The sequence below is a fragment of the Pteropus medius genome, unplaced genomic scaffold, assembly GCF_902729225.1.
Source record: "Pteropus medius unplaced genomic scaffold, Ma_sr-lr_union100, whole genome shotgun sequence".
NCBI classification, from domain to species: domain Eukaryota; kingdom Metazoa; phylum Chordata; class Mammalia; order Chiroptera; family Pteropodidae; genus Pteropus; species Pteropus medius.
This window is the reverse complement of record NW_024355206.1, coordinates 5,587,062-5,613,418: the sequence shown is the minus strand read 5'-3', so window position 1 is coordinate 5,613,418 and position 26,357 is coordinate 5,587,062. Positions and strand designations below refer to the sequence as shown.

The 26,357-nt window shown below is 57.7% G+C and overlaps 1 protein-coding gene across 4 annotated transcripts in view; it reads left to right on the top strand.

Moving 5' to 3' along the window:
* Positions 1–26,357, top strand: part of CEMIP (cell migration inducing hyaluronidase 1) — a 118,688-nt gene that overhangs the window by 61,106 nt on the left and 31,225 nt on the right. For 2 of the 4 annotated variants that reach the window (XM_039858268.1, XM_039858267.1), the window contains exons 2-13: positions 1,906–2,012; positions 5,808–5,954; positions 6,438–6,576; positions 7,250–7,486; positions 7,881–8,060; positions 10,430–10,500; positions 11,542–11,637; positions 12,207–12,328; positions 15,538–15,670; positions 16,430–16,621; positions 23,944–24,119; positions 25,273–25,482. In XM_039858268.1, the coding sequence (XP_039714202.1) occupies positions 1,922–2,012; positions 5,808–5,954; positions 6,438–6,576; positions 7,250–7,486; positions 7,881–8,060; positions 10,430–10,500; positions 11,542–11,637; positions 12,207–12,328; positions 15,538–15,670; positions 16,430–16,621; positions 23,944–24,119; positions 25,273–25,482 (1,794 nt within the window). In that variant the 5' untranslated portion in view covers positions 1,906–1,921. Of the gene's footprint in view, positions 1–36; positions 597–1,905; positions 2,013–5,807; positions 5,955–6,437; positions 6,577–7,249; positions 7,487–7,880; positions 8,061–10,429; positions 10,501–11,541; positions 11,638–12,206; positions 12,329–15,537; positions 15,671–16,429; positions 16,622–23,943; positions 24,120–25,272; positions 25,483–26,357 lie in introns of those variants that run through there. The other 2 variants (XR_005651848.1, XM_039858266.1) reach the window with 2 other exon arrangements.

Below are 26,357 nucleotides of genomic sequence, written 5' to 3'. Positions count from 1 at the left end.
TGCAGGCCATGCAGGCCCACGGAGGGGACCGCCGTGATGCGGCCCACCCGGCAGTCGGGGCAGCAGGGTGCCCTCACCCAGGCCGCCCCCACCCCCGCCATTTCCACCCTTGCTGCTGGTCACATTCCTTACGAGCGAAGGTGCCAGCTCATGGCCCCAAAGCCCAGGCTCCCTCAGGGGAGCCCCGTGACGATCTGGGAGCAGGGCTCGGCTTTCCCCTAAGGAACGCAGAACGCTGCTATCCCCAGTGTCCCCTCCCTTCTGTTGCAAAGAGCACGAAGCGGACACTCCTCTTTGGGGCCGTGGGAAAGGTGCCATTCCCACACGCTGCGATGCGTGACTCCAGCAGTCAGCCGAGGACGAGAATGGGCCCGTTGTTCTCTGCAGGTCACGCCTGGCCCAGGCAGGGTGCCCGATACGAGGGCACCACGGGCATTGATTCTGAGCATGCCGTTCCCGTCCCCCCGGGCCACTCCAGCACACCTGTGCCGAGAGACCAGGCAAAGGGCCAGCGCGCTCCCTTTCGGATCCTCCTGTGGTCCAAGTTGCACTCACACAAAGCGCTCCGCCTGGAGCGAAGGGTCAGGGATGGTCAGGTTTGTCCCCGAGCCAGTTCGGAGGGTGGCGTGGGATTGACTTGGGCCCCTTTCTCAGTGCGGGACAGTATCTGCTTGTTTCTGGACACAGCTGCAGCCCTGCTCAGGGGAGGCCCTGGGGACATGGGCACGGACGCGGAGCTGGACACTCCTCGAGCCCCATCTCAGCACCTGTGTGCCACACGGGGCCTGAAGGCAAAGGTGTTTCTTCAGGTGGCATTATATTCTGAAAGGGCAGTCTGGCGTCTTGTTTTAAATAACTTCCTGTCTTGAGGTTTATCCCCACAGATTTCCAGATCACCTTCTGTACGAGGAGAAGGAAAAACAGATAGGTGGCTTTAATAAACCGGAAGTTTAGGGAAATGGAAGTTTAAGTCTCTCCCACATAAAAATAAATTCGTGGTCTGGGGCTGTATCAGTTCTCCACAGGGTCGGAGCCTAGGGTCTTTCCGTTTGCTTTGCCATGTTCAGTGTTTGGCTCCCACTACATGGCCAAATATAGCTGCTGCAGATCCAGCCATTGTATCCATATTCCAGCAAGGAGGAAGGAGGGAGGAAAGGCTTCAGGCGTTCCCTTAGGGACAATTTCTGGAATTCACACACTCTACATCTGCTGCGTTGGCCAGCACTTAATTCCAAGGTGCAGCTGACGTGACAGACTGGAGAAGGCAGCCTTCATTCTAGGTGGCATGTGCCCAGATAGAGACCAGGGGTTCTTTTACTGAATAAGGAGGGAAAAATGGATATGGGGGACTTAACTATCTCTGCCCCACCTTCCTCTTGCATAAGTAACATGGGGTGGGGGTTATAACACAAGGCATCGTGTTTAGGATTTCAGTGCGTGTGATCACCGAGACTTCAAGCATACACTGATAAAGGTGAAATAACTTAGAGGTCAGCCAGTCCACATCCTCCTCTTTCAGACTAGGAAACTGAGGCCCAGAGAGGTTAATCAAATCAGCTGAGATCACATTGCAAGCTGGTAGCATCTAACTCCCAGCTCCTATTTGGTGGAAGTATTTTCGTTTTTCTCTGTTTCTTAAGAAAAAAAAGCTTCATTGTGGACGGACAGGAGCTCAAGCATGGAGGATGAAATTCCAGCCATCAGGGGTCTCTGAGCCGCAGGGCACAGGCAGGGCAACGACAGCGTGTGCATCCCCGTCTGCCCAGCCCTGAGTCACGGCGGCTGGAGCGTGCCCGCGCTGGCACTGCCTGTGTGTGCATGCGTCCCTGCCCTGCGTATCTGCCCACACTGACTCCAGCCCAGGGAGGCCTGAGGCAGGTTTGACTCGGTGTGCTTCTATTTCAGGGAGCACCCAGCCAGGATGGGAGCCGCTGGCAGGCAGGACTTCTTCAAGGTGATACTGATGAGCAGCTGGCTCCTCCTGTCCCGCGTCCCTGGGGCCACGTCTACAGGTGAGCCAGGCAGAGCAGTTGGAGCAAGGCTGCAGGGGGCTGGGGGCATAGCCGGGGGCTCTTTAACATCAGAGGAGGAGGTGCCGCGGGGCCAGGGCAGGGTGGCGGGGCCCTGGCCAGTTTCTGCTAACTCCTTGATCCTAGGCATGCCTCATCCTGGGCTTCAGGCTTGTCACCCACAAAATGAAGCGGCTAGACAAGACTCGGGGGTTACAGACTTGGTGTCTAGAGAAGCCAAGCATGTAACATAAACCCGTGAAGCTGGCCACGTAGGGACTGTGGTCAGCTGGGAAGTTCAGGCTCCTCTAAAGGGACACCCACTTCTGGCCAGTTGCTGCCTCGACTGAAAGTGAGGTCCTCGTTGCAGGATCTTGTGAATTTTTAAGAGAAATTGGAAATCTAGATTTTTATGTAAAAGCTCTCTTTTAAATGTTGGCAACCAAATCAAATTTCACAAACCACTCTGGGGCCAGAGAAGAACACACACACCTGCAAGCCGCCTTGCCAGCGCTGGGCCACCTGCTCTGCGTTCCCGTCGCTGGCCGCTGCCCGGTCAGTGCGTCACGTGCGTGCGCTCCAGGCGAGGTTCGCGTCTCCTTGTTTGATCTCGGCTTTTCCTTTGAGTGGTTTTGAATTGCCATCTAGAAGCGCAAGGCCAGCTTGCCTGGACGCAGAAACAGCAGTCCAGTAAATCAAACTGGGGACGGAGGGCGGGAGATGGAGGACCGCGTCACGTTCTCGGCCGGAGCTTTAGGAGCGATGCCGTCGCCGTCACCTGCTCTTTTCTCGGTGCTTTCGTCAGTTGAGCTGGATGTTTTTCTACAGCAAGAATTAGAGGCCTCACCTTGTATTCCATTTTGTTTTCCTGAACATGGAAGGAAGTAATGTCTGACTGTACCTAGTGACATCCCGTCACTGTGATTCCTTGTGGAACCTTTCCGACCTTTCGGGGACGGCGCAAGCCATGCGTATTTTAGCTGTCGATGCAACGATTGATGACGTTGCATGGATCCATTCATCGATCCTTCAGTCGTTTATTCAGTTAGTAAACGTTGAGGGACATCGACTCTGTGCCAGGAACCGGGTGTGGCTTTCTCTTTTAGGGTGGTCCATGGCAGGGCCTTGGGGGGAGTCTCATCAGTGCCCCCTGGGTGTCTCCCCCACACCCTGGGTCTCTCTTCTGTCTGAGCACAGAACACTTGGAAAGGAGGCCGTGCCCCTGGTCTGTGCTTTTCTCTGACATCAGAGGGATGCAGAAGCCAACCCTGGCCACTTGTGGTCCACGTAGGTCGGGCTTTTATTCACCTCCATCCCGCTTCCTGCGGCCCCTCCTGGAAACGGGGTTGCCGTGGTGACAGTTCAGTGAAGGCATTGACCATGTCCAGCCACTCACTGGTTTATACAAACGAGAACCCCCTGATACTGACCTTTACCGAGAGCAGACTCTCCAGCTCCAGCAGAGGCGCCTTCGTGTGAGGCTGGTCTTGTGGGGTTGGCGCTGTTGGAGCTACGAGATGCGTTCTGGTGACAGGAGGGCCGCGGGGTCGGGCAGCCGCCTGCAGCCCGGACGCGGAGTCACGCAGGTGCGCACACGGCACACGGAGGGGTGGCCAGCACTGTCCTGGGGTACGGCCGTGAGACCCCTGGCTTCGTCCTGTGGGGTTGGGATGATTCCTCCTCAGCCTGCTCGTGGCTCCGTGCCTGGACCACTGGGCTCGCCACTCAGCCACATGTGTTCCCCACATGACTGTGGATCACCTCTGTGGAACGGACACTCACGGCCCGGGACTGGGCGGAGGCACTCGCCCCGCCTGAGGACAGACGCAGGGGCGGGCACTGACCTCAGAGGCCACGCAGCGGGTGGAGGCTCCGGAGCCCCCGCTCACACCGCAGCCGCACGTGCGTGCGTGCCGACGCGGAGCCCGTCCGGGCGGCCCGCTGGCAGCCCCGCTCTTCCGTTCCACAGGGGAGTCACCGAACAGCGAGACCACGACTTGAGGCCCTTGGGGTTTGCAACAGCTGGACGAGCTGCTCCAGTAAAACGAAAAGTGGGAGATTCTCTTGAGACGCCCAGCTCAACTGATGAAAGCACTGAGAAGAGAGCGGCCGGCGCTGGCGGCCTCACAGCTGTAGCCCCAGTGGCCGGGGCGCAAGGCCTGAGTTCGGGCCGAGGCGGGCGGCGAGCATGGAGGGGGCGCACGGGCCCGGCGTCGCCGCAGACGGACAGGTGCTGCAGTGTGGGTTTAGGGCGTCCACGTCTGGTGCAGTTGCACGTAGATAAAGGGCAACTTTCCTCCAGTCCTCTCGAGATACGTAGGTATGGGACAGACACTCTAACCCCAGAGATGGCCGAAGGAAGTCAAGTAACATCTGGAACTAACACGCCGGTAACTGTACTGAAGCCGGAATGCCCCCTGGGCTCTAAGCCCTTTTTGTGGGTGCTGTTCCCCACACCCACTGTGCATAACACAGGTAACTTCCCACCCCTCCCAGTTCCTTCCCACAGTCTCAAAACCTGGAACCGGCCCCTGCCACAGGCTTACCTGCCCTCACCTGCTGCCTCTCCACTCCCCACCCAGATTGTTTAAAAGCTGCGGTTTCGTATTTCACAACTCTCCAGCGACACAAGCGGAGGACAGTGGGGCTTGCTTTCCCCACAAGCCATCCATCCTCAGCGTGTTGGCCTCTGCCTACCTCGCTCCCTCTGGATCTTCCCTTGCCACCCAGGAGATTGTTCCAGTTTCTGAGACAGTCCTCCTGTCCGCAGCCTCATGTCACTGCTAGGTCAGAGCCTCGTTGCCACACAGCGAAGAGAGACTCCTGGTGCTTCTGCTGGAGTCGGGACAAGGGCCTGTGCAACCCCCCAAGGGGGCTTTTTAGTTCAAGCAAACAAGCAGACTCACAAGGCTACCGTGGGCCACACTTGGCCTTGGACCCACTTTGGAGGACCGAGGACAGAGACGCAGCCTGCCACCGGAGCAGCGCCCGGCGCTTCTCCATAGGAGGGGTCCTGGTGACCTTCCAGAAGCTTTCCTCTTTGGTTGCCCAGGTGACAGCTCAGGAGACAGGACACGAGACTGTCCTTGGGTAGCTGTGAGGACTGCCCTCGCTTAGAAGCCTCAGGCTCCATCAACGCCAGTATCTCGTAGCAGCTCCATAGATGTCACTTCCAGGGTTCCTGCAGGGGACATGCCCAATGACGAGAGTCGCTGCACCCAGGGAAGCCCACATCGTGACCTCACTGCCGGGAGAAATATAGATTATGTGTCGTTCCCCGCGTTTAGACACCATTTGCTAATCAGGGGTCACCTTTGTTGCAAGCAGCGTTGCTTGGTAACATATTTCTCAGGTTTCCAGAGGGACTGAGCTGGAAAATTAAAAGTCAGATTCTCATGCACTGGGGAAGGGGGTTTGTTAACTCTTAATCCTGCTTTCCAGAGGACGGACTGTCTTGGGATACAAGTAATCTAGATAAATCACTGCCTGATGTTAAGTCTTGAAACACTGTGAGGAGTCATCCAACCTGCCCTTTGAGATTTTATAGTTTAAACAGTGAGCCCAGAAGAGGAAGTGGCTTCCTTGCAGGCACGTGCTGGGTTCATTAAAGACGTGGGCCTGCACCCCGGGGCCCTGGGCCATGTCAAGGGTCTCCCTGCTCTCAAAAGCCTTGCTTTCAGCTCTAGTAGAGAGGGGGCACAGAGCCCTGAAGACATGTGTGGGTTCCTCCTTGTGGCCTGTGGCAGTCTCGCTTGGTGAAGGTGGGCGGGGGCAGTGACATCTCTCTGTCCCCGACAGTGGCAGCCGAGTGCCCTGACCAGAGCCCTGAGCTGCAGCCCTGGACCCCTGGCCATGACCGGGACCACCACGTGTACATCGGTGAGGGCAGAGCACTGCTGCTGACGTCATCTGCCACGGTCCACTCCATCCACATCTCAGAGGGAGGTAAGCCAGTCTCGCCCCCGATCCTTCTCTGCTAGAGCCTCGCAGGTGGGATGCAGGTTGCCATAACTCGAGATGGACAGACAAAAGGTCACATGCTTTGAGTTCATGTCAGAGCATCTGGTCGTTTGAGATAACCGTTGGTCCTGAGTACTTAGGAACGGCTTGTCCGAGGTCCAGTCGTTGTGAAGAAGCACTTAGGGAGCAAAGTCCTTACTGGACAGAGCATTCCAGCCCGTCTTGCCTGCAGATGCTAGCTCAGTGAGTGCCGTGCGTGCAGCGATGGCAGTAAACCAAACAGGCGTTTACACGTTACGAGGCAGAGAGAAGAGAAAAGCACGCACGTGTGAGCACGGCATGCGCGGAAGTAGATGAGCAGTGTGTGTCTTGCCTCCCAGGGCGAGAGGGGGGCTCGGGGCTCCTGCCCTTACCTCTGCTGTGGCCTCACCCCTGTCACTCACGTTCTCTCCCCATCCTCCTCTTCAGGAAAGCTCGTCATCAAAGACCAAGATGAGACCATTGTTTTGCGCACCCGGCACATCCTGATCGACAGCGGAGGAGAGTTGCATGCCGGGAGTGCCCTCTGCCCTTTTCAGGGCAATTTCAGCATCGTTTTGTATGGGAGGTGGGTGGACAGCTTCCAGTGGTCAAATGCTACTCTTGGATCTGGCGGGAAGGAGGCTTTTAAAGTGGAGAGGTGGGCAAGACAGCAGGCTTTAGTGCAAGACGGAGTTGTCAGCATGTGCTACCAGATCGTGATCATGAACGAGACAGACGTCAGTGACGAGGGCGAGGCACGCCAGGCGTTCTGCTGTGGCCTGGGTCTGTACTTAGGTTATAGAAGTCTGCCAGCCTTTCAGCCGCCCCAGTCACGTTATGGCTCAGGGAGGCTCTGTGAGCGTTTATTTAATCGGTTACGACGGACAAAATAAAGAAACGTTCCATGCAGCGTTCGCCTCTGTCTGTGCTCCCTCATCGAGCAGTTGAGAGTTCTAAGAAGCGGTAGGCAAGACGACGACGCAGGGGTAGGCAGTTCACGTCCAGGTGATTCCACGTGTGATACGGACCAAAATACCAGACACTTAGCACCGAAAAGAAGTGCCAGTGTGCAAGCACATGCGTGTGTCTGCTTGGCCTTCCGGCCTCGCCGGGGCCTGGCTCAGGGAGATCGGGTCGTGACTGTTTCTCTTGAGCTTGTGCGATCATGAGTGTGGCTGGCTAGCTCTGTGGTGGCCGCAGTGGGAGCCGAGGGCAGTGCCGCAGGAGAGGCTGACTCGGAGGGCTGTCTTCTCTCGCAGGGCTGACGAGGGCGCTCAGCCGGACCCATACTTTGGCCTGAAGTACATCGGGGTTGGCAGAGGAGGCACCTTGGAGCTGCACGGACAGAAGAAGCTCTCTTGGACGTTTCTGAACAAGACGCTCCGCCCGGGTGGCATGGAGGAGGGAGGCTATTTTTTTGAAAGGAGCTGGGGCCACCGGGGCGTCATCGTTCACGTCATCGACCCCCAGTCAGGGACAGTCACCCATTCTGACCGGTAAGGCTCGTCTTCACTCGAACACACTCCTTCGTTCAGCACACGTTTGCTGAGCGTGTGTGCTCGGGGCCGAGCGGCGAGCGAGGCGGACAGAAACCCTGGCCTCGGGGAGCTATGTCTCTCCCTCCCCCGGGCCTTTGCTGATAAAGCCGAGTTTAATGGGAATGAGCACACGCGCAGGCACACATATGCAGGCTATTTTATGTGTATGAGGGTGGGTTGTCTGTGTTGAGTTTGAGATGATCAGTGTTTGCTGTAATTAAAATGTCTTTAAAAACCAGAGCCCTTGGGATCTCTGGGTAGCATGCTGGTTGTTTCAACAACGACATGTGCTTTGCTTACTTTTTTGGCTGCCGTCAGGACTGTTAAAATTCCTTCTCTTTGCCCTTCTTAGGTTTGACACCTACAGGTATAAGAAAGAGAGCGAACGTCTGGCCCAGTACTTGAATGCGGTGCCCAACGGCAGAATCCTGTCTGTCGCCGTGAACGACGAAGGGTCCCGCAACCTGGACGACGTGGCCAGGAAGGCGATGACCAGGCTGGGCAGCAAACACTTCCTGCGCCTTGGATTCAGGTACCGCCCATCACCGCCACCTCCCCAGGCCCGGGGACACTGAGGCAGGTCAGCCCCTGAGAGGTCCCCTTGCCCCAGGGTCGCACCACCCTCGGTGACCGAGGGAGCTTCAGGCACCTTCTCCATCTGCGTGGGACAGATGGGCTTGTTCCTGCAGGGGACCTGGGATTTCTTACAAGCAGATCCACTCCTGAAATGCAGAAGTTCTGTCTTCGTATGAACTCATTCGTTCTGTCTGTCCCTTGCAAAATGTTAATCGAGCATCTACTGTGGGGGGGAGCCATGCCTCAGATGTACAGCTGATGTTCGTGTTCTTTTTCTCTGGCAAAGGGGTCACAGTGTGCCCTGGAGATCGGCAGATGCTTGTTGGGAGCTCGCATCAAGCATCCTTGGCCATCCCAGTGTCCCAGGGGATGGGCACTTTCACGTCTTCCCCTGTGTTTTCTGTTTGACTTAGACGGCAGCATCATGCCCGGCTGGCGTGCACACACGTTGGCACCAAGAGGAAAGCGTTTGCCCCACCTTTTTATCATGTTGGGTCAGGTCTCAGCTCAGTGGCTGTTTGGAGATAGCAGTGTTCCCCCTGTCAGCTCTTCAGATTGCAGGCGAGACGGGGGCAGGCCGGAGCCGCATCTGGGCTCAGCAGAGCAGTCTTCCTGGCAGGGCAGACATCCCTTGGGCAAGGGAGGGGTGCTCCAGGTTTCAGAGTGCATTCCGCAGCAGCCCAGAGGCTGCTTATTCTCGAAGGGTCTGTGCAGGAAACTCAAGCGGCCAAAGGTGACAATGACACCTTGGTATCGCAGGGCTTCTTTGTCAGGAGAAACCGAGGGTGTTTCCATATCATTGTTTCATAAGCTGAAAGGTCAGTTTATTAATTTGCACAAGAGGTTGAGCCACAGGGGATTGGCTACTTAGGGCCTCAGCAGAAGAAGGTAATGACTAAGGCCTTAAGACCCGGCATTAGATTTGGCATGAACTTGAGCTGAGGCTGCACCTCCTGTCAAGTGAGACTGCGAGCAGGTGACTCACCCTCTCTGCATAGTTCCTGTATCCACCATGGGAGATGTCGGGAGCCATCGTTAGGACTGTTGGGAGGGTCAAGTGTGGTAATAGAGCAAATGTTTGCTATGTGTCTGGTGCAGAGTGAGGACTCAACAAACGTTAGCAACTATTCCCTCCTTATAAACAAGAGCCTGCCTCGTTTTTTTCACGGCCATTCCCATGGATAAAGGAACTAGGTGGGCAGGAATTATATTTTTACCCTTTATTTGTATAGACCGACCTTGAATGACAAAGTCAAAGCATCTAAAATCAATAGAAGATCTAAGACGTGGCCCCTTTACCTGTTCGTTCAGGAAGTGGTGGTTGAGCAGACATTGGCGTGGGACTTTAGGCTAGAACAGGTGTGCTGAGCTCTCGCAGGGAGGGCGACGTCACAGGACCAGGGTGACGAGGCCTCACACAGCGAGAGTGGGCCGAAGGCTGAAAGCGGGCTTTCATCAGACCCGCAGGGGACAAGGAGGGCACGCCGATTCCCCACGACAGGCCGGCAGGTTCAGCATCCCCGGGGCGGATGTGTGGCTCTCGTGAAGATGTCGGGACGTACAGGCAGCAGCGGGGTGTGCGGGGGTGGGAGGGGACAGAGGCGAGGCTCTGCAGGAGGGCCTGTGCCTAGGAGCTTGGTTTTTGTCCAGGGGCCACTAGAGGATTTAAGTGAGAGAGTGACAGTCAAATTTCCAGCCTCAATAATGGACTTAGTTCCCAAGGTCAGAGATCAAAACAAAAATAATGCGAGCCGTCGAGGACCAAAATCCACAGTAGGAGAGAGGCTGTACTGGGCGTTGGCGGACAGGCAAGTGGGCGGCAGGCCTTCCTGCCCTGCAGCTGCGCACGTTCTACAACGTCCCAAATCTTGCTGGTTTTTCTCCTTCACTCCCCATTAAGAAGAGGAGGCATCTCTTTCCTTCCCTGGGAGGTCGGTCACCTCCTCCTCTGGCGTTTTCCTCTAGGGGAGAGGAATGACCTTCCCTCTTGGAATGAGCTTCCTTGTTTTCCTTGAAGAATCAGAGCCCTGGCTTCAGGACCTCACTGAGCCTGGGGGTGCAGGCAGGTCTATGGGCTTGCTGATTTGCGGTTCATGCCTGGCCTAGCCAGGACGGAGTTGAGAGGCTCTCCGTGTGCAGACGTCAGGCGACAGGCGGGCAGGAAGCCCAGTGCTGGCAGAGAGGCTCTGTTCCTCTGGGCCAGGGCCGCCCAGCCCCCGGGAGGCGGGCGGGGGAGGGGGGCTCAGCCACTTGACGCGCGTCACCTCCCCCTGCAGCACAGGTTCGGGCGTGTGAGGAGCTCTGCTCTGTTGTTGTTTCTTTCAGACACCCGTGGAGTTTCCTGACTGTGAAGGGAAATCCCGCTTCCTCCGTGGAAGACCACACGGAGTACCATGGTAACGACGGCTTGCGGGAGGCCCGGTCCCCTTTCCCCAGAGTCTCTGACCAGGAGGCTCTTCCTGAGCTCCCCTTCCCTCAGCACGGCTGACCCACCGCCCAGCTCCTAGTGGCGTGGCTAGCCGCTTCATGGGCCATGCTACATCAAAGGGGAAAAGCCAACATGGGCTGAAGGTGCATCAGCCAGATAACGTTGACATTTTCAGGAAATCATCAGCCTTGTTAACCTAAAATAAAAGGCCTTTCGGAGTGACTGGCAGCAAACTTTAATTTGAGATCAATGAGAGTAGCTATTTGGAAATCATCGATTCAGTCAGAGGCCCAAATAGTGTCCCCATCGGGAGACAAGGGCAGGGTGTTTGTGAGGGGGACGGGGACGGTGCCATCCATAGAAGGAGGGCTCCGAGCTCGGTGCAGATGACGTCACGATGCCAGCACCAAGCAGCGTTGCTAATGCTCAGTCTAGTGGCCACCAGTCTGGTAGTCACGGCATCTGCTTTCTTGTTGTCCCTGCAAACAGATCCCTGGGGCCCAGGGACTCAGGCCGCGTCCAGCGGTGACTTTGCCTTGTTTAGACGTTGCGGAGGTTCGAGGTGTAAGACCCACCACCGCCAGGCGGTTCCTCTGCGACGGCGCCTCCAGCTCCATTTTAAAGTGGCTCCGTTGAGTATTTCTCTTGTCAGCTTAGTCCAGAGCAGTCGACGTAGGCAAGATGGGAACCAGGACGGAGCCGGCAGGGATGCTTTGAGCTGAACAGACTCTTCAGATGGCCTTTCCCACGCAGCGGCAGCCTCCGCTCCGGGGGACGTTTGGGGGTTCTGCGGGGGTTCTCGAGGGGAGGTCGCGTGAGAAACGATGGTGGGAGCACGGCGACTCTGTCTCCAAATCCGAAGCACAGGGAGGGGCAGTGAGCTGCTTCCTAACGGGGAAGATCGGCCTGAAACTTTAAGAAACAGCTCAAGGTCCCTGTGGTGGGAGGGACCTTGGAACCGCGCCATGTGGACTGGGCTGTCCGCGGCTGACGCTCTGTTCTCTGCCAGGTCACCGCGGCTCCGCCGCTGCCCGGGTGTCCAAAGTGTTCCGCTCAGAGCACGGCGAGCTCTTCAGCGTCTCCTCGTCCAGTGAGTGGGTCCAAGGTGAGGCGCCGCGGACGGCCAGGGACACCTGGGCACACCCAACAGGCGACAGAAACCAGGACGCACTGCCTTTGCAGGACAAGGACTGTTCTCTTGCACCAATCAGACCACTTACCTGTTGCAGAGTCAACTAAAGTTACAACTGAGATTTGTCTTTAGTTAATCAGGCTACCGGGGCCGTAGCCCAGAGGGGTGTTTTCCTCACAGGATACCTCTTCTGTGGCACTGAGCAGGAGACACAGGCAGGACCAGGGCCCGCCTGCAGGCAGACCTCATGTGGGGACGGGGTGCAGAGGGCAGCAGTCCCGGGGTGATGGGCTTGCGGGTGGACTTCCCCTTTCTCCTTTTTGCAAAAATGAAGAATAGCTATAGCTTTTATAAAGTAAGAAAGTCAGTAAGAGGTGTTTTTAATTAAGAGGCGGGAGAGTTGGCAGACTGTTCACGAGCCACCGGAGCCCCTGCCCCGTGCAGGCTGGACCGATGGCTCTTGAGGGTGTGTGGGGCTGTGCTCAGCACAGCTTGCCCTCACGGGCCTTCCCGTCTGACCCTGCTCTTTGCTTTCTGCCTAGATGTGGAGTGGACAGACTGGTTCCACCATGACAAAGTGTCACACAGTAAAGGTGGGGAGAAAATTTCAGACCTCCGGGCAGCTCACCCAGGGAAAATCTGCAACCGTCCACTTGATATACAGGTACCAACTCAAAACAGTTGCATCGTTATTAAGGCTTTATTTTGAGCAGACTCTAGATTTCAAACCCTCTCGCCGTCTGAGCAGTGTGACTCTCTTGGTCCTCTTAGGACACAGGTGAACCAGTGACGAGCATTCCCAGTTAGGGCCTGAGGATCTGCCCCAGCCTCCGGGCTACTGAGTTCCAGGGCCAGGACTCAAGTTCTCTCCCGGGTTCCTACTTCTGAGCTCCCTCCCCCGCGTTCCCTCTATCCGCAGCCATGGCTGAGAGTGCCCCACTCAGGGACGGGTTTGCCTTGCCCAGCCTCACTGCTGAGATGACTTCTTTTGGGATCTTGAGTGCACAGGGTTCGGCTGGCATTTGGGGTGCAGGCCGGGCTCGGCCCAGGTGGAGAACACACAGCCCGGTTCTTCAGTAGCTGAAGAGCCAGTACTTGTAGGTGAGCAGTGTTTGCTCAGAACATGCTCTTGGAGTCACCATACGTAAAGGGGACTTGGACTGTCTTACACAGAAGTGACGGGTCAGTACGCAGCCCCCACAGTCCACTGGCTCAGCTCTGAGCTGTGAGCTGGAAAGACCAACACAGACCTTGTTCCAAAACAGAGTCGAGCCACTTAAATGCCAAGTATAGAATTAGAAGTCATTTGAGAAAGACCTTCCTGCCCGTTTCATCCTCTTTTGGCCAGTAAAAATAGTGACCGACATCTGTCCAACACCTCCTCCCAGGTGATCTAACCGCAGGTCCCAGGTCATCTGACTGTGCTTTAACCCCACCGGTGGCATCACCCTGGGCAGAACTGCCCTCTGCCTTGCACTCTAGAGAGACCGTGGACAAGGTCCCATTTCCCCAGGCGGACACTGTCCCCGCGCTCAGCGAAGGCCAAGGAGACCTTGCTCAGTATTTGGCCCAGCTGTCTCTTCATGCAGCTCCATGTTACTGAGAAGGACTTACCTGGATTAAGCTGCAAGGTGGAGACTTTTCTTGGGCCCTACAGAACCAAAAACAACTAACCCCCCCTCAAAGTGCATACCTCCCAGATTTAATTTTCTCTCGCAACCCTGAGCGTTCCAGCTTCACATTTCTGGAGTGTTTCTGAAATATTCATAATCTCATCCCTCCAGTTCACTTGGCTATGGGAAGTCCAGCCCCTTACCAGACTCCCCTCCCCAGGCAGTTCTGGAAATCCTCGGGGAATGCTCGCATGTCCTCCAAATGCCTCCTGGTGTTTGCTCTGCCAGCCGGCAGGCCCCAGACCACTCTCGTTCCGAAGACCACTTTCTACGCCAGGCGGACTGCTTTCCATAGGCATTTCTTGCGCTTCCGGTAACTTTGTTCTCAGCCTAGACGCCAGCTCTTCCCCGAGCGTGTGAAAGCACAGCTAATCCCAGGCTCGAACGTGAAATGAAACTTTACAAAGGCCCGGAGATGGGTATACGCTTCACCTCTTGAGCGCCACCTTAGAACTTGCAGCGCGGATGCCTCACGTTCCTGGCCGGAGAAATCAGTTCAGTTATGTGACTTAGTCTCTCAGTTTCCTCCTGTGCAAACATGGGGATCATAATTTTTCCCTCCTGTGATTTTGTGGTTTTAAAACAATGATGCATGAAATGCCTGACCCATACTGAATGCCCCCAATTTTTTAAGATTATTTTATGATGATGATGATGATGATGATGATGGTAATGTTGCTAATTATTTTGTAATTATTAATCATTACGAATTAGAATTGTGTCCGTTTCACTGACCAGTGATACAGTCCTGTGTATAATCCAAAACCGAGGTTATTTTTGGGGGCGGAAAAAGGGAAAAAAAAGAAAAAGCAGCAAAATTAAGATGTTCCCTTAAAATTATAGTTGGACTTTGCACCTCGAAAAACGTTCAGCTCCATCTGATGACGTTTTCATCGCAGTTCTCCATTCTACGGGGTCTCCTACAGAAGAACACACAGCCTCGGGGAGTCAGGGCCTGACAATCGCGTGACCCTGGCCGCTGAGCCTCCCCGAGTGTCCGCGCTCCCCTCCCAGAGCCCCCGCAAGAACGCGTGCGCGTGCGGCTCGTGGGAAAGGGCTGCACTTCAGAGCGGCCGGACGCACATCTGCACGGCCCTCCTCTAAGCCAAAGGCTGCTGGGACCTACTGGTTCAGGGCAGTGTTTCCTCAAAAGCACCCCTCCTTTTAGGTCAACTGTCCCTTGCCCCCCTACTTCTCCAGCCCTGGGGCCTTTGATCTCTGTGCCAAGGGGGGCAGCAGCTGCAGCCCTGGCTGTAAATTGCATGTCTGCGATGACAGCCACAGTCTTGATGCAGACACGCCCGGCGCTGGGACGCACCCCAGCTGGCAGGGATCCGCCCTCTTCTGAGCTCGCTGCCCAAATTCTCTACCTGGCCTCAAGGCTGCTCGCCAGTCAGCTCCCGTCCACTGAGACCCCACTCTGTGCCAGACGCTGGGCTGATGCTGGGGTCGGGTCCTGGCCCTCCCTAGAGGCCGGGCTCCAGTGGCAGGAGACAGACAGGGAAGGAAGGGCAGTAGGCGGAGCCCCCGAGCGCGGCGCCGGGAGGGGCTGAGAAGCTCAGCTCTCCAGTCGAGTAAGTCTGGATCGACGTGCCGGCCTTGTGACCATGGGCAAGTTACTCAGCATCTCTGAGCGTCAGTTTCCTTATCTGTAAGACCAGCAAAGACCTCATAGTTTTGTCATAAAGAGGGGATGAGAATACACGTGGACACTCAGCTCTGTAGCTACAAGAGGGATTCTTGAACTTTCCTGCGCATTAGAGTCACCTGGGTAGCTTTTAAAGGTCCGACGCCCAGGCCACACCCAGACACGACCAGTCTGGACTCCAGGACGAGGCCGGGCACCGGATCCTGAGTGGCTCCCCATGATGCAGACCCTGCTCTGGCACCTGCAGTCGAGCGCGGTGCTCAGTGTTCAGCACGCGTCGCCCGCGTTCGTGGTGCGGGTGGGGGTGCTACGAGCCATAAGTTCGAGTCCGGCCGTCGGCACTGGGGGACCCCAGGCAAGGCACATGCCCGCCCGGCGACCTCGCAGCGGAATCAGTGGGGGCCGTTGTGGCATACTAGTCTCAGGCCGTGGCACTTACGTTTTGCCACAGGAACAGTTTTAGACTTGCGAGTATGTACTTATAGCATTAATCATCACCTTCCTTCCGTACGAAAGAATGACTCCGCTCTGTAATTTCCATGCCATTCCCAGGCCACTACAGTGGACGGCGTTAACCTCACCACCGAGGTAGTCTACAAAAGGGGCCAGGATTATAGGTTCGTGTGCTACAACCAGGGCCACGCCTGCCAGAGCTACCGCGTGCGGTTCCTGTGTGGGAGGCCTGGTAAGCAGCTCTTTGTCAGGGACACAAGTGCCGCGGTGGCTCTGTCCCTTGAGCCGGCAGCGGCACGTTGTAAGTTTGGACGGCTGGGTCCGCTGCCCGCAAGCAGCTCAGCGGCATGGAGCTCCCGCCAGGCTCGCAGTAGAGAGCCCTGTGGCGGGCAGTGGGGGGGCCCCGGCAGTGGCGGAAGCAGGCAGAGCCCCACACTGCCCACTCACCTCTCAGGCCTGGTCGGAGAAAACCAGGGTGCAGTGGACGGAGTCCCCTTCCCGTGGCCCTCCTGACAGAGACACGCAGCCCGTTGCCTCTTCGGGTGCTGGATTATGTTAAACCCAGATCCCAAGACACTCGTCAGGAGGGGCTGGAAATGGCCAGTTGTCCACAGAGGCACTGGCCACCTCCCGAAGGCAGTCATTAGGGATGGGCGTTCTTCGGGGGGAGGCTTACCGCTACGGTAAATAACAGTTGAGAGGAGCTATATTTGTTTTTCGTCTTGAGCGAAGTGGATGTGGTGAGACAGCCGCAGTTAACTCCGGCTGAGGACTTGGTGGAAAATTCCTGTGCCCAGAGCTAGTAAATGGCCCTTTGCCGGCAGGGCTCTGTGAACTGCAGACACCTGTAGCAAGGCTGAAGTGGGGGAGCCTGGCGAAGGGGCCCGAACGGGCAACCCTGGCATTGACTGACTTAGGGACGGGGAGAGAAGAGGTGGACACTCTAAGTTGGCCAAGGGCTCACCTCAGCCCCTGCTGTTTTGGGTTTCAGTGAGGCCCAGACTCACCGTCACCATTGACACCAACGTCAACAGCACCATCCTGACACTGGAAGACAATGTGCAGTCATGGAAGCCCGGCGACACCCTGGTCGTTGCCAGCACCGACTACTCCATGTACCAGGCGGAGGAGTTCCAGGTGCTCCCCTGCAGAGCCTGTGCCTCCAACCAGGTCAGAGTAGCAGGTAGGACATCCACAAAGCCCGTCCTAGGCTGGCAGAACGCAAGTCGTTAGGCTTAAAGGTGGCTGGAATCACAGCCGACCTGTGTCAGTCAGTTCCTGCCGTAACACTGCTGCAGAGCAGAAACCCTGCCACTCTCATAGCAGCCGTCATTTCTCACTCATGCATCTGCAGGCTGTCTGGGGCTCAGCTCCTGCAGACTAAATCTGGCTCCAGGCTGAGAGATGGGTTCAGGTCAGGTCTTCGCGGCTCACCTCCTCGCCAGGACAAGTTCTCTCATGGGGGAAGCTGAAAGCTCCCAGGGGCTGTGCAGAAACACGGGAGGACTCTGAAGGCCTGGGCTCAGGGCGTGCACCGGCTGCCACCCACACTCCCGTGCGTTCCATTGGCTAAGGCGTATCACATGGTCAGCGTGCATGGGGTGGGAAGCCTGCTTCTCCCATCAGGATCGGGGAGGGAGGGAGTGTTCGCTAGGCAGTCTACCATGTGGCTGTAAATCTTTTCTTCCTAAGGCTTTTGGGTTTTCCTTTTTCTTCTCCTGAATCTTGACTTAGATGCCCTGTCCTGACGCTGTGCACGGTGACCGGCGCTGCGGATTGTTAGAGGGGAAAAAGAGACTTCAGGTGTAGTCGGGTCCTTACTCTCAGTGTAGAGAGTTAAGTATCCGTTAGGTTCTTATAGTTTGACAGCAACAGAATGCAGTGCGACTGTCTTAAGCGAAGAAGGAGCTCGTTGGGGGCTGGCTGCCCAAGTGAGAGAGCTAAAGCAGACACTGGCCGGACGAGCCGGGAAAGGACCTGGGCAGCAGGAGCGGTGGGCAGGGACCTTACAGCGTCGCTGTCTGCAGGCACCAGGCTTGGTTCCTGGGACAGGGCTCAAAGGTCACCTTTGGGGAGAGAGCACTGGTTGGGCTCGTGGCTTGTGGCTCACGCTCTGGCCAGGAGGGGACAAGGCACCTTAGCTGACAGTCCCTGTAAGACTGCATCGAATGGAGAAAGGGTCACTCCCCGAAGGAAAACTGGCATGTGTTACTGGAGGAAGGGAGATGATGCCGGGCATTTGAAACCCCAGCCGTGCTGGAGACGTGTCGGACGTTGGAGTAGGGACGACTGTGAATGAGAAAGTGTATCCAGCGCTTCAAAGTACCGACAGTTTGGGAAGTGAAACTGTAGAAGGTCAAGCACAATCTTTTTGGCTGATGGGGATGTGCTTGAGAAAGAATTTGGGAGAACAGAGGTTTAAAAAAGCGACACACAGTGATGGAGGCCGGTGCCGTTCTTTTATCCATGGGGAAGTGGACCCTGGTCGTCAGGCCGCTAACACAGTCCACAGACACTGCTCCGTGATCCCAGGGCTCTGGCCCAAGGACTCACAACGGCAGAAGGAGGGCCATGCCTGCTTCTGGGGGACAGCGGTTTGGTGGGTGGGCCTAGAGGGAGGGAAGGAGGCAGCAGCTTCCGTGCGCAGGCCGGGGCGGGCAAACCTTTGTTCCCTGACACGGTGGCGGAGTCTGGCCCACGCATGCCAGGCCATGCTCCAGGCTTTGGGCGCTGCACTGAGCCCGACATTTGGCCTCTGTTCCCCAGGGAACCTGCAGTCCCGCAGTGAAAACAGACACCCAGCAAAGAGCCACCCCAAATCAGATAAAATCCCAAATGTGGGAACTGCTACGGAAGAGGAATATTGGCAGGGGGAGGTGACAAAGAGGGGGATTTGGTGAGTTAAAAACGGAAGCGGAAGCCTCCCCAGAGGAATTAGTGATGGAGCAGAGACCGGAGAAGGAGCAGCAGGGAAGAGGAGGGAAGTTGGGGCAGCAGAGCGCAGGCTGTGCGTGGGAAGGAGCCCTCGGGTGTCCGCTGCAGAAGAGGACCGGGGCGGTGGGGGCGGAGGGAAGGAGGGTATCACAGGGGCACGCGGTTTTCTGGGGGGCAGTGGCCTGTCGGATTTCCGCAGCTAGGGAAGACCTTCCACACCTGCGTTCACACAGAGCCCCAAGAAGAGTGAGTTCCCAACGAGTGCAAGGCCCCGGGGTCTTCACTGGATGGCTTCTGTGTCCCCAGGGACAATACATGTGGACAGGCCTTCTGGGATATGAGGTGTCCTGGGCCATGGCAGGAGTGGCGCTCAGACTGTCTCAGTGGATGTCACTGCTCACCATGAGGTGACCCGTGGCTCCAGGGCAGCATTCATGGCCTCTGGGAGCGTGGCAAGTGCCCTGGGCCCTGGCCTGCCTGGCCTGCCTGCCTGCCAGGGGAGGCACCTCGGGTCTGTTCAGACCAGGCCTCGTCTGCACCCAGTGTTGGGCGCCAACATCTGCAGGGGAGATTTCACTTTGAGCAGATCCTGGTGGGGCCGCTGTGGGCGCCAAGGGTGGCCCTCAGGATGCAGGACCCGTGTGAGGTCAGGGCACGACTGCCTTCCCAACAGCGTGGTTTCGGGGTGAGTGCTGGAGAGCCGCGCCTCTTGGCAGTGCCCACAGCAGGTGCAGTTGCTTCTTGAGGCCTCCTAGGGCTGGATGGAGGAGAGTGAGCTGGGCCACTCTGGAGCTGAGTACCAGGGGAGGGGTCCGTGCAGCACCGACTTCCCAGTCCTTAGGCTCGGAGTGGACCAGGAGTGGACCAGCCACTTTGCTCGCTCACAGCTTTGGGGCTCACATGAAAACAGCTCCTCCTGGTGACCAGTGTCAGAAAAGCCCCTAGATGTGTGTGTGTGTGTGTGTGCGTGTGTGAGGTGGTGTGTGTGTCCGTCCGTCTGTGTCCTCCCTGACCCTGAGGGCTCATATATTTCTTTCATGGTGTTCAACCCCAAGCCCTTTCTCTTGCTCTCCAGCCCACGCTGACGGGGAGCAAGGAGTCCACCTGCTCTGTTCTTTTCCAGAGCGAGGCGCCCCGTCATCCCTTAGGGTTCTCCTTAGGGGGCTCCAGAGAGGGACGCCGCTTTCCTGGATCCTCCTTCCTCAGTGCCCCATTCCCGTAAACAGGCATTTTAAGGGTTTGCTGATGGGAAACAGATGGATGTAACAAAGTCATGAAAATGTATGAATCATCTAAAAAAATATTTCAGAGTTTTGCCAACCACAATGTAATTCCCAACACCTCCTGACATGGCGATTAGAAACCTCTGCCATTTCTGCCCTGTTTGCATTCCGTCTTTCTGCTTTGCTTGGAACCACCCCCTCCCGCTTTTAAACAGCCCTGCCGTTAGCGGGCGCTGACACTTTCTGCGTCCCCTGTGACGTGCCGGTGCTCACATAAGCCATCTCGCTCCCTCTCCATGGCAGCCCTGCAAGGTGGGGCTGTCGTTTCCTCCGTGACGCGGACGAGGAAACCAAGGTTCATGGAAACTAACTGTCTGGACTTGTGCTGCCCAGTGCAGCAGCCACCAGCCACCAGCCACGTGTGGCCATCTAAATATAAGGAAAATGAAGCAATCATAAGTCGCGCTCCTCAGTCACACTAGCCAGATGTCTAGTGTGCGGTGGCCACACGTGGCTAATGGCTAGCATGTGGGACAGCACAGAACTGAGCGAGACCGCCATCCCAGAGTTCTGGTGGGGGTGCTGGCGCGGGCTGAGCGGGTCGGCTCCATCTGCTTGGTCTGCTTACGCCGGGCCAGGGTTTGGACTCAGAGCCGTCCGGCCCCAGGGCTGCGTGTCCAGCCCTCCCCTCCCCCATGAAGGCTCGCCCCGCATGTCCCGCATGTCCCCTCAAGATGGCTGGGCTGCGGGAGGAAGCGGGTGCTCTGTGCTTCAGACTCGTGTGCCGGCTGATTCCCTCTGGGCCCGTCCTCAGGGTCTGAGAGGGCCAGTCTCCTCGCCAGTCGCTGGGCCCGGGTAGGTCTGAGCCGCAGGGCCTGTGCGTTTCTCCCACTGGAGAGTCTGTGATGCTGCTACTTTGGGTGACTGCAGAGTGGCCAGTCCTGAGCCTGCCCTGCAGGGAGGGCTGGTTGGGGCCGGGCAGCTGCAGGAGAGCGCTGGGAGGGAGGGTCAGTGTTCGGAGCCCTGTGTGGGTGGACTGTGCCCAGCCCCTCGCCCATGCTCATGACCCTGCTGGGCTGTCGGGACAAATCTCGCTTGGCCACAATGGCTCCCCCTGCTTGGCCTTCAGTGTCAGAGACGCCAGAAGGAAGTGTTGGGCGGAGGCTGGGTGGGAGGCCTCTGCAGACAGGACGGGATGCCGGAAACCGGGGCACACGGCTTCCTGGGGCAGCAGCGGGAGTGGCCTGTGAGCGCCGCAGCAGGACGGACGAGCTGGCCGTGGGCGGCAGCGAGGGGCAAGGGTGGTGTGACCAGAATGCACTCGCGGCTCTGGTCTGACTTGCCTGCTCCCTGCCGCCTGATGAACACAGTCCCTCCATCCATCTGGACGTCACCCCTGCATGCCGGCCGGTTTCCCCCAGGGAACAAGGAAAGCTGTCAAAGCCGAGGTCGCTTTAGGTGTGAAGCTCGTGGTGGGAGCCCCGGGTGCCAGCCCTCGCGTAAGGACAGTGCCAGTGACAGCTGTGCGTGTCACTTCTCTTACGCTAGCCCTGTCATGTGCCGGGGCTGTCCTGAGCACATTCTGTAGATAGCTCACTGAACAGCCCTCTTGAGCTACGTGCCGTTATTGTCTGCATTTTCTGGGTGAAGAGCCAGAGGTTGGGGGAGCTTAAACAGCATTCAGGGACTTTGGCTACAGTCAGCAGGGGTCTGACTCAGGTCACCGGGCTCCAGAGCCACAGTCCTCCTCACCCAGTGTCCTGGCTCTGCAGCCGCGTTTGAGACTGGTCCCCGAGAAGGGCCCTCTGGGTCAGTGTCCTACGTGAACATTGCATTTTAAGAGGGGCATTGATGAATCGAGAGACTCCTCCTAGCCCAAAATGCGCGTGGTGTGAGGGCCGTGGGAAGTCCGCGGCGTGTGGCCCGGTCTGGCTCTGCCGAGCGCTGCAAGCTCGCGGGGGCGCGGAGGCTCATGCCGAGGGTGGTCAGGGAGGCCTCCACGGAGAAGGAGCCATTGCAGCTGGATCTCGAAGGACAAAGGGATGCTTCGTGGACAAGGCAAAGACTGTCCCAGCCGGAGGGAGCAGCTTAGATAAAAACCCTGAGCCGTGAGCCAGCAGAGGCTGTTCACGGAAGGGCGGGTGGCCGGGTCTGGCTGTCTCCTGAGCTGGAGGCCGTCCGCTAGCGACACTCCATGCGGAGGGGGACCTGCTGCTGAACCCTAGCGCTGTAAGACACTGACTCCACGACCCAAGCAGAAGCCGCAGTGGGGCCCCGGGGGCGGGCCCCACGCTCGGCAGAGCTGACTCTCGTCTCATCGGTGTCAGGACCGGGGTGGGACCACAGGCCCCACAGCGCCGCGTGGCATGCTCCCGGCCCCTTCCTCGGCACGCCGCAGACCTTCGGTGCCCGAGCTCTCGGGGTATCTCAGTTCCTTACAGTGAAGAGGCTCTCTGTACAGTTACTTTGTGTAATCCTGAGACATTTTTAAAGGACTATGGTAGGCCGAATAATGGCTCCCAAAGACGTCCACATCCTGATCCTCAGGACCTGTGAATATGGGACCTTGCTTGACAAAAGGGACTTTGCAGGTGTGACTAGGCTAAGGCGGGTGAGTGGGAGAGGAGACTACCCTGGATTATCGGGGTGGCCCCGTGGAACCACGAGCGTCCTTGCGAGAGGAAGGCAGGAAGGTCAGAGTCGGAAGAGAAAGTGACGTGAGGACAGGCGCAGGCCAGAGCGATGCTCGCTGAGGGAGGAGGGGCCGCCAGCCAGGGGACGCAGGTGCCATCAGAACCTGAAAAAGGCCGGGACGGACCCCCCGCGGGCCCCCGGGGACCCAGCCCTGCCAGCACCGCGACTGCTGACCCGTGAGGCTGATCATGGATTTCTGACCTCCAGGACCATAAGAAAAAAGATGTCTGTTGTTCGAAGCCACTAAACTTGTGACAGTTCTCAACAGCAATCGTAGGAGGCTGATACTGGTTCCAAAGAGGATGTATTTTGGCCTTGCCGTGAGCCACTTTCACGTCTTGAACTATCATGCTTCAGAGAAAGCACAGCTGAGTCTGCAGAATTCTGACACGATCAGCATCCCTGGAAATACCGCGGGCCCACCGCAGGGCGCAGGCTGGGCGATGGGCGGGAAGGGGAGCCAGCTCTTCCTGGGGAGAGAGCAGGGCGGGGTCTCTGCCCGTGGGTGCGGCGCCCAGCCCCTTGTGACCACGGCCCTTTGCATGTGGGCACCGCGGTGTCACGGAGCCGGGTGAGGTGTGCTCTGTTGCTCAAGTCAGGGTCACAGTGACGCCAAGTGGTGTTTGTGGCGTGGCTCAGGCTTGAGGACACACACGAGGTGGCTGCTCTCTGAAACGCCGGCCTCGACTGGAAGGGCGAGTGCCCAGCAGCCGGGTCCGCAGCCACGGCCTCTTTACTCCAGAAAAGGGTTTGCGGTTGCTCTGGAGGCAGAACTTGGGGCCGAAACTCAAAGACTGCTCCAAAGTCCCAAACTCGGCCGGGCCTGGGGGTGGCAGGGCAGGGTGGGGGCAGTGGCACAGGGGTAGCACAGGGAGAGAGCAGCCTCTCCCGCGGCCAGGGGGACGGAGGGCGAGTGTGGTGAGGTCCACACAGGGTGGGCTGCAGGCTCTCGTCCGCCGTTCCTGGTGGTGCCAAGGAGGCGCCCGGAGCCCACCACGTGCTGGACGCAGGCCTGGCTCTGGCTGGGAAACCCGGCCGTGGAGGCCGAGGGAAGCAGAGCACCGCTTGGGGTTCGCACGGCTCACGGGAGTGGCTTTGGAGAGGGGCTTGTTTTAGGTCTGGTGGGCAGTCCAAGGCGCAAGCTCCGTGGGGCCGTCAGAGACCAGGTGTCCTCTCTCCTGGCGCTGCCGTCTCTGGGGCATGGTTCGCAGCCCCTGCGCGAGACTGGCCCACCCACAGATGTCCACATGCCAGCCCCGGGGACAGAGCCAGAGCAGGGGCCACCTGTGGGTGCACATGTCACCTCTGCGCATCCCTTGACCACACTGACCACGGGCCTGAGACACGTGGCTCTCCTGGGGAAGCATCTATCTCACTAAACCCCGGAGAGTCTCGTCCTGGGAAGCAGAGGAGGGGAGAGAAGCTGGGGGACAAACCGCTATCTTCCCTCGGGCTTCGGACCTAAGCGCACGTGGCCGTGCATCCTGGGTCCTCACCCAGAGTCGGAACGCCACGTCCCCGGGCTTCGTCCTTCTAGGAAGTGGGACTGGCCCCGGGACCCCCGTGCGCGTCGGTCACGGAGGCCCAGGCAGAGGCCCCGGGCCCAGTGGGACACGCGGCCCCTCATCTCCTCCCGTCTCCCTTCCCGGCCCAGGGAAACCGATGTACCTGCACATGGGCGAGGAGGTCGACGGCGTGGACATGCGGGCCGAGGTCGGGCTCCTCAGCCGCAATCTTGTGGTCATGGGGGAGATGGAGGACGCGTGCTACCCCTACACCAAGCACGTCTGCAGCTTCTTTGACTTCGATACGTTTGGGGGCCACATCAAGGTATGGGTCTGCTTGCCCGAGGCCCACGGTGCCAGCCCGTGGGCGGGATTCTCGGTAGGGAAGGGGACAGAGGGCAGGAGCGGGGAGAGGAATCTCGTGCCTTGTTCGCTGGCGTGCCGTCACACCTGTCAGGGCTTGGGAGCAGGCGGTGAAGCCAGCAAGGGGACGTCTTCCTACTCCCCGGTCACACGGCACACGTCACGCTCACCCCCGCCCCAGTAATGGTTGTCATTCCAGCCTTCCTTACTTAACCCTGATCCCCGCCTGAAAGAACTCGTGTTTAACACACAGTGAGCCGTGGGGACAGTAGAGCCATAGGAAAGATAAGTGATGAGCAGTGCAGAGAAGTGGCACCTCCAGCAGAAGATTCCCCTGGGAGCTTCCCAGTGAAGTCAGGGCCGTGACGGGGACACTGAGCTGCAGGGTTCGTGCAGTCGAGAAGGTGACATCAGTCACCAGAGCTCACGTTTTCCTGGCCTTAAGCTCTGAGAGGAATTTTCTCTGCCTCTCTCTGTAAAGTGCCTTCCCTGTCATAGTGATGAGCCTAAGATGCCCCACGTTCTGCGTGTGGCCATTGCTTTCAGTGACGGGAGTGAAGCTGGTAGAATAGTAGTATCTTGGAGTTTTGTGAGGATAATTCTCTTTAAACTAAAATTACGTGCTTTAAGGATTAGATTTTTTGGTAAATAACTGAAAAAAACGATAGAATGGAACATAGAGTTCGTAGTAGGGACCCTACTGGCATTTTAGGTGAGACAGTTTTCTACAGGATTTTTAGCATCCCAGGTCCCTGCTCACTCGATACTAACAGTGCTCCCCAGTCACGTAACCACCCCAAAACACGACTGCGTATTTCCAACGTCCTCGTGACGCTCGGTGGCTCAGGAGGCAGAAGAATCGGGGGGGCAGGGGGCGGGCACGGAGCTCTGGCTGCTGTCCAGCCCCCGTGCACCCCCCTTTCCAGCAGCTCATCATCTTGCCTCACCTTGGGGTAAAGGGCCAGGCGTCTAAGCGTTGGCGGGGGACACCTTCGATGACTGGGTGCCCGAGGCACCTGGAGGATCGCACAGGGGCCTTTTCGGAGCGTGGGGACCCACGGTGGGGGTCGGCGAGGACTCCCCGGCTCCTCTGACTCTCGGCTCTCCTCCCCCAGTTTGCACTGGGGTTCACGGCGGCGCATCTGGAGGGCGTGGAGCTGAAGCACATGGGGCAGCAGCTGGTGGGCCAGTACCCGGTCCACTTCCACCTGGCTGGGGACGTGGATGAGCAGGGCGGCTACGACCCACCCACGTACGTCAGGGACCTCTCCATCCACCACACCTTCTCACGCTGCGTCACCGTCCATGGCTCCAACGGCTTGCTGGTAAGTGCCCTCCCCCCGGGGAAGCAGAGGACCCGAGGTGCCCTCGTCCCTGCCCGCCGTGCCGGCCAGCTCTCCACCGCACCCAGGGACGCTGGGCTGGAAGGCCATTGTAACCTGGTCACTTAGTCCACGGCCACTGGGGGTTGAACCATCCTTAGCTCAGACTTTAGAATGATCTCCGCCGACAGCACGCTCTGAACCAAAGAGGAAGGAGAAAATGGGGTGTCTCCTTGCCAAAGGGCACCCAGATGCAGAGTTCGCGGTGGTCACTGGGGGTCCAGGTCCTGCTGCGCCTCCTTAGAGTGATGGGAAATTGGGGGTCGTTCCGTGACCGTGTGGCGTGACCGGTCTGCTGGCCGCAGACAAAGGGGACCGCACCAGCACTCTGCTGTGGCCTCTGCGCGGCAGACCCGAGTAGCTTCTGCAGCGGACACTTCTGTCCAGCCGAGCGTCCTGCGCAGGTGCTGCGGGGCAGGATGTCTCCATCAGCACAATGGCGCATGCGCCGTAGGCTTGCCTTCACTTGCACAGATAATTTCCACACTAAATCGATCCTCCTCTGACTGAACTAGACTGCACCCTCTATGAACTTTTCCCATCGCACATTACAAGATGGCGCTCTGCAAGCTGACTCCAGCTTGTGTTTGGTTTGGCTTATACAGCGTTTAGAGAAATGTTTGATCGTTTTTACACTAAACTGATAATTTTACACCAAATTGAATGTCCTTTAAATGGACTAAACTTATATCCTCTGTGAACTTTAAAACCGGATGTCACAAAATGATGCCCTGCCAGCTGACTCCAGTGACCAGATGTGTTTCGTTTGGCTTAAATGGCGTTTAAAGAAACATTTGAATTTGTTTCCATCATTTAAA